At 42.1% G+C, this 11,191-nt stretch overlaps 2 protein-coding genes across 5 annotated transcripts in view; both read right to left on the reverse strand.

Moving 5' to 3' along the window:
- Positions 1-3,581, reverse strand: part of LOC117578896 (neogenin) — a 37,679-nt gene extending 34,098 nt beyond the window's left edge. For all 4 annotated transcript variants that reach the window (XM_034264703.1, XM_034264699.1, XM_034264704.1 and 1 more), the window contains exon 1: positions 2,792-3,581. In XM_034264703.1, coding sequence (XP_034120594.1) covers positions 2,792-2,876 — 85 coding nt within the window. In that variant the 5' untranslated portion in view covers positions 2,877-3,581. The remainder of the gene's footprint in view (positions 1-2,791) is intronic.
- Positions 3,582-6,095: 2,514 nt separating this feature from the next.
- Positions 6,096-6,703, reverse strand: LOC117592662. The gene is made up of 2 exons (XM_034286607.1): positions 6,296-6,703; positions 6,096-6,242 (listed from the first exon to the last, which is right to left on the reverse strand). Exons 1-2 carry the CDS (start codon positions 6,593-6,595, stop codon positions 6,096-6,098), a joined length of 447 nt encoding a protein of 148 aa, XP_034142498.1. The 5' UTR covers positions 6,596-6,703.
- Between the last annotated feature and the right edge of the window lie 4,488 nt (positions 6,704-11,191).

The following is an 11,191-nucleotide window of genomic DNA, read 5'->3' on the forward strand; positions in this document are numbered from 1 at the left end:
GCTGGACTAACAAGACCCAACTTTTGTTTGTAGAACTTTTGCGGCACAAAAGTTTCCATTGTGTTGACCAGCCTTGAAAGAACTCAAGGCAAGGCCTGGTCTTATGTTCATATTTTTGTACATCTGAGAGAGGAAACGGATGACGAATGCATCCATCGACAAGTGCCAGTCAGAGTGAGACATTTCGAAAGTATTCGAAATCCTTTTGGATTGCATTAGCATGTTGTTCATGTTTCCGTGGCGATCAGATCAGATCAACAGGGAACACAACCCAAGGGACGAACCATTTCCGCTTGCACTGTCAACACTTCTGCGCTCCGTTCCAGTTCCTGCTAATGCCTTTCCCTCCCTATGTCTTTATTCCTGTGCCCTGTGCCCTGTCTTATTCCCACACAGCTCAGCTCATAATTGAAAGACTTTGCTTCGGACCGTAATTAGTCTGCATTCAACAGTGAAGAAGAGTGACCTCATTTCGAGTACCGTCCCTCAAAGCACTCTTGCTCTCTGGCCCTCCCTTTGTGGCACATTGCGACACATCGCCCCTGGGCCCGGGGGCTAGAGCCACGGCCATATGGAAATGTTTATTTTGACAAGCGCACCCTCGGAGGAATAAGAAAAGCGAACTGGGAGAACATGGGAAATGACAAAGGGGTGCGAAATTAGAATAACATGTCGCTCATGCTCTTGTTCATATATTGTGTCACGTAATGCGGAGTAAAAGCCACGGCAGGACACGAAACAATTGCCACAGTTGTTCCCACATTCCAAAGAAGACCAAAAGCGAACGAAATATGACCTGAGAAGTGAAAATAAAGCATAAGAAATGGGAGCAGGACCTCAGCACGTGAGCTCATAGATTCCGCGCGTAGTTATAGCTCCCGGGTATGCTGAGATTCTTGAGATAAAAAATGTTTCCGACTCTTACATACATATACTAGTGTTATTCAGTTCGGGAAGCAACTCCATTCAGAGAGTAACTCCCAGTCGAGTTTTCTGATCATTTTTGTGGCATTGTGTCACCTGTACTCACTCTTTTTTGTATGTCCTGCTGGCTCACACACCCATGTGAAAGTGTGCATATGTGAATAATTTTTAATTACCGCGCGACCGAATAAACTTGGGTGGAAAAGCTTTTAATTAAATCTAGGGGAAAGGGTCTCGACTTATGACATGACATGACCCAAATTGGTTCAAAGATTCCTGTTTTTTTATTTCGTTTCCCTGACATTTTCATGGGACATGCCCCACCATCTAATTTTGGTGGGTTCCTGGGGCTCCCTTGGAGCTTCTGGCATTGATAAATGCCAGTCCTGATAAGAGAGTGCTGCTCTGCTCCCCCTCTTCTAAACAGTCAAGCTTCGGCTTTAGGGGTGGCTTTTTTTCGGGCTTCACAGGAGGTCGGTGGTAAGCAAAAGAACATAAAATTTGTTTGCATTATTTGCGCATTTTGTGGGGATTTCCCGTTTCCCTCCCTTATTACCGTTTTGTTTGCTCTTCACCCAACTGAAATGCATAAAATTCATAAAAGAAATTTGAAATATGATGATAAGCCCCTAAGCCAGAGCACAACCTTTCTTCAATCACTAAGTTGTGCATTGTGCAGCTGCCAATGAGTTCTGCTTTTATAATCCCTGCCTGGACCCTATATCTGGCCTGAAACTGTGTGCAGGTCCTAATTCTAATTGATTTTTCGTTTACCTGTACCTGCTCCTGTACCTAGGCCTGGGCCCAGACACTTGTTGGTCCGGGGGAACTATTCCACTCTTTGGCTAATGATAATGACTTCTCTTGCCTGTTTGGAGTTTGTGGTAAATACTCCATTTTGTGTGTTCTCTAATCTAAAATTTAAACTACTTTTTACTCGAACTTTTAGCAGCAGCAAACCGATTAGTTTTCATTTTTTATTGCTCTAATATAACCTTTTTACAGTATATTTCCTAGATCTGCCTGTCTGTCAATCTATTTTATTGCAGGTGGGTTTTCAGCCACTTTATAAACACGTTAAATTATAAGTGCAACTACCAAATTCGAAAAATCGTCGTAAAATACTGCAGCTGTGGTACTTCTGGGCCTTTCTTTTAAGTAAAATCGAATGCCCGCTATTCCATTCTTATGCAAAATGCAATGCAATACGCTTCTGCTGTTGGATTACCATGAAACCATCCAAGCTGACTGCTCTGATATGTTAATTTGATAGCCTTCTGCTTATGTTTGTTACATAGCAATTAGGTATGCCAGCAAGCATCCCGTTTCATGTTTCTTGAAGTGCAGTGCCAACGCCAACATTTGATAATTATTTTATTTTTTTATGTCGAGGCTTGGCAATTCTTGTAGTGAAGTGTCAAGGCAGTTTATCGCTTTCAAGAGAAGCTCATTAGGAATGTTTGAAATTCAAGAACTGTCGAGCAGATAACTGCCTGACTGCCAGGCCCTCTTGTTGGTGGGCCTTATCTATCGAAGAGCAATTATGGTAAATTACCCAAATGATTTCCAAAGGCTGTTCCGCGTGTGGCTCGATCTGGGCCTGGCCAACTAGCTCACATGGCCATATGTTTACTCCCATGAACATAATACCTACATGCGTCAACTGGGTGAGTGCGAAAAAAATAAATATTGCGGAGTCTTATCAGGTTGCTGACACAACCCATCGAACTATGAGTAGTTTTTTCCACATCAATACATGGTTTCGGGCACGTCGGCCAGACTTTCCGTCACCTCTATAAAGAGTGCATGGACTGGGGTACGAGTAATACTTGTGGTAATAGAAAAAAAACATGTGACATTTTCCTACCTTGACTGCCAATTGAAGGTTGCAACAGCTGCAGCTGGATCAGGCATATATCCAGAAGCCACATTGATATCGTCGTGTGGCGCATTTTAAGGGTAGAGTTTCGACTGGTGCTTTGACGTGAGAGTTACTTTTTCGCGGTAATTTGACAGCCAGGGAACTTCGTTTACGATCCGGCGGCGTTTCGCTGTCGATGCATTTTTCTGGCCTTACTTGGGGCTTTATTTGATTCTCTTCTAACTTCTCTTCTCCTTCAATCGCCACACACACACAGAAGAACACTCACAGGAGCACACACGCACAACTCACTCCACTTTTGTTGTGTATTCTTTGGCGATTCTTTCGCTTTACTAGCGTTTATTTTCTTTCTTTTCCTCAATCAAATTTGTGTTTTACGTTTGTTTTGCCGGCGTTTTTGCATCACGCAACAACAAATTTCAGTTATTTTTGTTGTTCCCCCGCATTTCTGCACAACAACACCAAATACTACATCAACAAATTGCACGCAACACACACAGAAAGAGTAGCGTTGTCTCGCTCCAACCAGCACTTGAAGAGCGCGTCGCCAATTGCAGCTGCAGTTTTCCAATTACATTTTTCGCGCTTTTCTGTATTAAATTTGCCGTACTTCCGAACTCATGGCTAACAGTTTCGATTAATTTATTTTATAATTACCACTCCCGCTGTTTACTCATTATCATTTTGTGGCAAAATCGACGAAAACTTCGAAAATCACAAAAAAATTCGACACGGAGGCGTTGTTTACGGGCTCGCGCAATATGTTTAGTGTGACCATACATTTAGTGTGACTGCTGACTTATCGGTAAAATATACTGCAAGGCCTTCAAAAATATACCAAAATATAACATCTTACTAATAAAATATTCCATAAATATACCGATGAAAATCATATTCCTCAATTTTGATATTCCATTTAATATTACAAGCTAGTTGTGACTCTAATCACAAAACTTATCATTTTAGCCGACTAGTGAATTAATTAACATACGTTTAAACACAAATTTAAATGTTTGAACCGGTGAAAATTGTCAAAATAATCGCGCGGGACTCATTTTTGCGTCTCAAATATGAGCACAGAAATACCCCAGAAATATTCTCTAAACAATACACGTTCGCATTTTTAAAATATACCATAATCTATATTCTAGAAGTATGCTAAAAATACCAGAAATGTGTTAACAGAGAGTAAATTCAAAATGTGACAGTTTTCAGCTGTTAAGCTTAACATGTTTCATAATTGCTTTTATTTGTTAACTTTTAAATTTTAAAGTTGTTTGGCTTTGATCTGTAAGGAACTTTTTCATAAGCAAATGCTGTTGAATTAGGGATTAATCACATTTCCTTGCTAGCCACACACCAGACGGTTTGTTTTCATTATAGATTATTCCCCCCCCGCTCCATCCCCATCAAAATATCTCAAATTAATGTGAAGAAATTATAATTTCACTCACCGAAATGTTAAACTTTAAAGCAATAAAATATCATAACTGAGTCGACAAATTGAGGATGCGATGACTATGGGTAGGTGTGAGGGGACTGGAGGTGTGGCAGTGAAATGATAAATTTCACTTTAAATGCCAGCCGCTTAAAGGAAAAGGCCATAAAAATAAACGATATGGTGGGGCAATCAGCGGAACCCCAAGAGAATGAACGGGGGGATGTAGGAGTAAAATAAAATAAAATTCCCTCCCGGCGATTCGAAGGGAATGGACTTCATTAGCATTCATCCTGGAAGTGGGTCAAGTTTCTCGTGGACTTATCAAATTACATTACCCAAGTGCCAGACCAGAGATTTTCGTTGGTTTGTCTTGCTAATTGCAGGTTTTTCGAAATGACTCTCGGCAGCAGAGGGAGACGGCGGAGACCCCATGAAGAAGGGTGAATAGGATATTTCCCTGCCAAAACGAAACTGCAAATTTTCAGTTTTAATTAATACCAGTTCGCTTGTCAGTCTCTGTCTGTCTCTCTCTCTCTCTCTCTCTCTCTCTCTCTGGATTTGTTTCGTTAGTTTGAGACGACAGAAGGAGCAACTTCCGTGCGGCTTAAAACGCCCACAAACCGCCAGCCCCGTGGAATGGTCGATGGGGGGGAGGGTGGCGTGTGAGGAAGTTTGTTGCGCTGACGTGAAACTCGAATTAAAATTGTGATAAATGAGATTTATTATGTGCTTCGAGTTACATTTTTTTAAATGTTTAAACTAAATAAATTGGTCTCTACATTTACGGCCTTCTGGAAGCGAAATACCTAAAAAATTATTGCTAACCAATAAACTTATAAAATTCATTATGTGAAGGCATATTAAATACTTGAGCACAAACTTTCTTTCACTTGTAAATCAATCCAAAGCCGCACCACACCACTTCCATGCGCCTAGGCTTAATTGGAAACGACAGGAACCGCAGAGCTGGCGCAGCCAACAGATTGAGTTGCAAGTTGCAACAAAAACAACAACAAGTACACGCTCATTGACAGCGACAACCACTGCAACAGCAGAAGCAGCGAGATTTCAATTGAGTTAGCGGCGGCTCTACCAGACGCCAAGGCAAGGCAAGGAAAGGCAAGGCAAGGCCGATGCAAAGGCGGCAATATCTACATACATATATTCATATGCAGACGTATGCATACATATGTATTTATGTATGTGTGTATGTATGTATTTCTCTTGTTGCACATAAATCAAAATCAACATGTAAATTTAATATGTCGCCGTGTTTTTTTTCTTATTCTCTCTCTTATTTTTCTGTGGCGCTTGCCAGAGAAGAGATCCGCTCTGCCAATGATTTATGTTTATTTATTATGAGCGCCCACAAATACGAATTGGCGACAAAAACAAAAGAGAAAACGAATGCAGGCGACTGCAGAAGCGCAAGTGACTCTCTCGACAATACGATACCCGTTACTGCAGCGATAGATCTAATCAATAAAATCTACTAAATCTTACACTACCAACGAGGAAGATGGCAAATAAAAATAGTTCGAGGAAGAGCAGTTTGTACTTAATTTCGTCTGAATTATACTGCCAACGACTACCGATGTTATGGTTTCGATTTTTTTTTGTTTTTAGCTACCGATTTATGCTGCGGAAATAAAATGAGAAAATTAAGCGAAACTGTGTGCAGAATTTTTCTAATTTGCTTGCGTCACGTTGGATCATGTCGAAAAAAAACACTATCGTATGGTAATTAATAGCAAAATGGGCAATCCATTGAAACGGTCTAGCAGTTTGTTTATTTCCTTCATATTCGGCCGTACGATATCCAAAATCGATTCAAGTTCAACTCCTCATTTAAGGGTCCTCCACAAGGGTGAAGTAAACATTTGTTGCAAACTGCGGCTTTCTATCAAATATCCAATTCAACAGGAGAAGATATTCCCCAGATGGCATTGGAACGGGAATTTCAGGCCGGTGGAAATCGTTTAAACTCTGTAATCCCTTTAGAACCATTCATCAGAGACTGAAGCGTAAGAATAAGCCTAAACACATACCACATAAGGACAGGTGTGATTCACTGTGGACACATCCTTGATCATATTCCAGAATATCTTGGCAACCGGCTGATTTCGTTTCCTCATGAACTCGCAGGCATCAACGGTGTAGTCCCAGAGAAACGGCTTGTACCCATTGGCCCTTTTCATCAATTTGAGTCGTAGGTGGATGTTATTTGCCGTTTCTAGAACTGTTAAATTCACATTCAAACTAGTCTTGTTCCGGGAGTAGGCCTTCAGGCGGCAATAGTGAATCTCAACCCACGATTTGTTGTACGACTGGCACTTGGCATTTGTCATTTTTATAAAAGGTGCCTCCTGAAACCGTCTACTGATTAGTAAATAACTTATTTACATTACGATCCATTGAATCTTACACTACCAACGAGGAAGATCGCAAATAAAAATACTCCAAGGGAGAGCAGTTTGTAGTTCATTGTGTCCAAGCCGTACTGCTGCTGCTACTAACGACTGCCGATGGAATTGTATCGATGCTCACCAATTTGGATGAAATAAAGCGAAACGATCTGTTCTTCTAGCCAAATGAGCACCATATTTGTTTTTTTAACCTGTTCATGCTGACAGAGCCCAAAAACAACTGAAATATAAACAGTTCGAGCTTGCAACTCATCTCAGCAACATCACCATTTGTGGTGCTCCTTTATTCTTCATCTGTGGAATATAAGTCGCATGAAGCGTGACTCGAATGAAGCATACCTCTCATTTAAGGGGTATTTAAATCCAATTGGAAATGCAGAAAGCCACAGCAACAAAAGTTTGAACAGAACCAGAGAGTTGAGCTGCATTGATGTGGGCAAATCGTGACTGTGGGATGGATGACATGGGCCTGGGGGCTGGCTGCGAATGACAAACTAATTGATAGAGAGTGAGATGCCCGGCTGGAAAACACCAAATTTAATTTTCACACATTAAAATTAGTTGGAAAACCGGCCCCAGTCCCCTAGTGCCATCCAGTCCCCCCCTTTATGGAGAGCGACCTGCAAATGAGGCAATAGACACTGAGTAATGACAATTTCAGGCCCTGGCGACAGTTTGACAGCTCTTGTGTATGTGGATCTAGGTCTCGGTCTCGGTCTTAGTCTTGGGGAAAGGGCGGCGTACCAACATTTTCCTTGTGCCGTTTGCTGGAGAACAGCGAACATTTTGCGCCTGACTTAACACTCTGCTGACAGCAAACGGATGTGGTTGCAGTTGCATGTGTGTGGAAACGAAAGCAAAATTAGGCTGCACTTGGGGAGGAAGTGAGAGAGAGAGAGTGAGAGGCGCACGGAGCAGGAGCAGCCCCCGACCGCGTGTAAGTATGATGTATGTGGGCATGTCTGGGTTTTGAGTGCATCGAGCTAAATAAATGAGTTTGTCAGCCGGCAGCGACATGATTTGATAATTGGTTTTAAATGAAATTCGAAAGCTCATGCGCTGCAGTTGAACGTTGCAGGCCAGAGCAGGATATGGTAATGGAAATTGTAATGGAAATGACTTTCTGGCTTACTAGTTTTGACAGTCAACGCCAATTTGCATGTCCTAATATACCATAATTGGTTCATTTGTGGGAAAATAGCTATAGGGAGAATTATAATGACTCAAGTTTGACTAATTTTCATAAGCCTCAAACATTTACGCTGATGTACTTATGACCTTGCTGAGGACACAAAACTGTTGGCCATTGACATTCGGAGTTGGGACTTTCATCAGATATCAGCGGAGAGCATGACTCATTGATAGCGGATCCGTGGTTGGAGCTGGGTGGGGTACCAGTCACTCACACACTCCCTCCCTCCAAAGGCGACTCATTTTCGCGGCCTGCCAAAACTTTGCTCTTTGCTCAAGATATGTCTGTATGACGGGCATGACGCATGGCCAGAACATGAAAAAAGAAATCCCGATCCAAGCCACAAACAAAATCCGACACTTTGGCAACTTTTATGAGAGCACAAACAAACGGTAAAGCCGCCTATAAAGCGGTGGAATTAGTAAGCGGAAGGAATTTTAATGAAACGCTCCCCATCTAGGGATTTTAGGTGCCCCATAATGGACTCATTACCGCAGCTGGCAGCGCCTAGGGGGCTCCGCTTAAATGCAATCTGGCTGCAGGCAGCTGTTGCACATGGCACTCCACACTCCACACTGCATCTCAACTCATCTTGTTATTGGCGGCGAACCGTGCAGTGTGCACTTGTCGTTGCACATAAATTAAAGATCTTCCCTGCACCCTTTTGTATCAGTCTGTGCGAAATATTTGTCGCATGCCAAAAACTTTTACAAGCGACAGCATTTTTCACATGTTGGCGGACGGATGAAATTGCATTTATCCATGGGGTAGGAGATGGAATGGAGACTGAACCGAACTGAGCTGAGAGTTCTGTCGTGATTTCATTGTGGGAGCGCGTTCTGACAGCTGTAAGAGAAGCGTAAAAGGATGTCGGAGGGGCGGAGATGCAGTCCCAAGTCGACACTAAGGACAGAAAGCCGAAAGCTGACGCCGTCTAAGCAGCTCCAGTGGCGCGTGGCCCAGCAGCAGCTGGAGAGTGGAAAGTGCCAAAGAAATAGAAGGAGTTTGTCACAGCAGCAACACAATTTCGGGTAATGGCATAAAACAACAATCCTTTGATTATGGGAATATTAACAAACTTCGACTCTATTGACATAACCCGGACTGTACCATTTTCTACTTCCCATTTGCCAGCCACCACATGTATCGTCGTTAGCAGCCTGCCTTCCCGTCTTCTGGCTGCTTCGGGTTTGGCTTTGACAGCTCTTTTTTTGGTATCTTTGCGCAACAAAATTAATTAAGAAGATCCTTGCACTTGTTAGGCAATTGTTAGGCAGCAACGAGGAGCCAATAAATTCTTACTGCCTGTCACGGCTACGCAGGCATCACACGAAACTCCTTCAAGGAAGGGTGAGGAGTCTGTCTTTTGACAGAACGTACCTAAAAGGTACCCGATAAGCTAAAGAGGAATGGGAGCCGAGTCGGGGACTAGAGCTGAGTCTCCAACCAACGTAGACAAATTACTAAAGCCAGGCAATTAGCCAGCGACTAACTTCATTATGAGCTGATTACTGCAGATTTTAATAGACAGTCGGCAGATAGGAAAGTCACTCTAGCCAGTTCGGTTTCTTGCCAAGTTAAAATCCACAAAAACGGAAGCCCAAAATCAATGTTGACTTTCGCAGAACATTTGTAATTAGAACTTGCATTTGTCTGAATTTTCCTTTGGCAAATTTCATAAATGTTTTGCTTCAAACATTTAAAGAAAATATTTGATGCATTTTTAATTATAAGTGAAATGTGAGCAAGTCTGAATGTTTGGATTTAACTCAATTAAGTATCGAAAATGTATCCCAAAAATGATTTACAATTTCACTGTGCGAATGTGCATTAAAGTAAGCCAAAGATAAATACAGTGTATATCCTTAATGACCGTATTCCCCACATGAAGTGGTTACTCCGTCTCCCGGTGCGTGTGCCTATCTTTATCCATACATTGTATGTACAGATGTATGTACATATGTATGTATGTATGTACCAGCATAGCTCATCAATCATCCACTCCTGGGCTGTGTGAAACTTTTAGCGAAAACGTTTAAACGTGACTTCCGACTCTCTGGGGGCAGAGTCTCGGACTCTGACGGAGAGTTGAACCTGACACTAAGCATTATTCGTGTGTTGTGTGCCACCTAAGTGAAATATTTCTTACAGCGATATGTCTCTATCTAAGACCAGACCTGCCGACACCTTGCTTGCGCTGGACGAGGTGTGAACTCTTTTAGCTTGTACTCTATCCCCATAACTGCTGCGCTTCTGCCCATTTAGAGCGGTAACTGTAATCGTAGCCCGAAAATCGTTGCTTCAACGCAACATAAATCAATTATTTTTGTGTTCGAGGCATGCCACAGCGCTTAACGGGCCTGCATTGCATTCATAATCGATTTCCACTCTCCACTCTCCCACATCGATTGCGTTCACATGGTTGCCTGCACTCGTAAATTACATGAAATGAACCCTTTACACGCTTTGGCCATTCAAGCTGACCTTTGGCTGAACTTTTTGCATGCTGTCTGCCTTCTGGGGGCAAACACGTTTTCGAGTCTAATTTGGCTAAAATAACAATTACATTAGACTGCATTTTGAAATTTAACGCAAAATGCCCTCGAAACGTGTGGTGGTAGCGAGGGGGGCAGCAAACAGGCATTTAATATTAGTCCAAATAAGACAAGTTTTCAGTTTAAAGTGGCGCTGCCACTTCGGCTGGTGGTGAAACTAAATATGTTGCTCCCAGCCCACAGGTGGTGCTGATTAGAGATTTTTCAAGTAGAATGTAGCGTTGCCGTATACATACACTTGCAATTTTACTGTAAAATGTTAAGTGGCAGCACTACGGCAACTCCGACTTGGAGCTGCCAACCATCACTCTAATTGAATGAGAATCTGGTGATAACATTGAGCAAGGAAAGGCTTCAACGAGAAGAAACCTGCCAAGGCACAGAAATCTATTGCATTTAGGAGAAGGTTCACCTTGATTTCTGCAACCACTAATCAATTTCTATCCTCGCAGTCCCTTTCAATGTTGTCAACTAGAAAACTACCGCATCCTATTATAGGATATACACTGATAACAACGTGTTCATATAGAGAATTTTCACCACATATATTTTCATAAGTAGAGTGTTTATTGGGGATGTGTTCCCCAAGCCACTTAGACCAGAGAGCAGTTCTACAATTGAGAACGTTACATGTATGGCCTGGCCTAAGGACTTTACTGGATAAGTTTCATTTTGTACTATGCAAATGGTATAAATACTAGGATTAGTTTACTTAGGAACTGAATGGGCTTCAAAATGCCTCAATGTTTCCAATTAAATTAGATTGTTAAC

The sequence above is a fragment of the Drosophila guanche genome, unplaced genomic scaffold (genome assembly GCF_900245975.1).
Source record: "Drosophila guanche unplaced genomic scaffold, DGUA_6, whole genome shotgun sequence".
Classification (NCBI taxonomy): Eukaryota; Metazoa; Arthropoda; class Insecta; order Diptera; family Drosophilidae; genus Drosophila; species Drosophila guanche.

Excerpts from the sequence above, each read along its gene's own strand:
- LOC117592662 (XM_034286607.1), bottom strand. The coding sequence starts at position 6,595 with ATGACAAATGCCAAGTGCCAGTCGTACAACAAATCGTGGGTTGAGATT. Across the intron at positions 6,243-6,295 it reads ATCACACCTGTCCTTATGTG|GGATTACAGAGTTTAAACGA; the intron begins GTATGTGTTTAG and ends ATGGTTCTAAAG.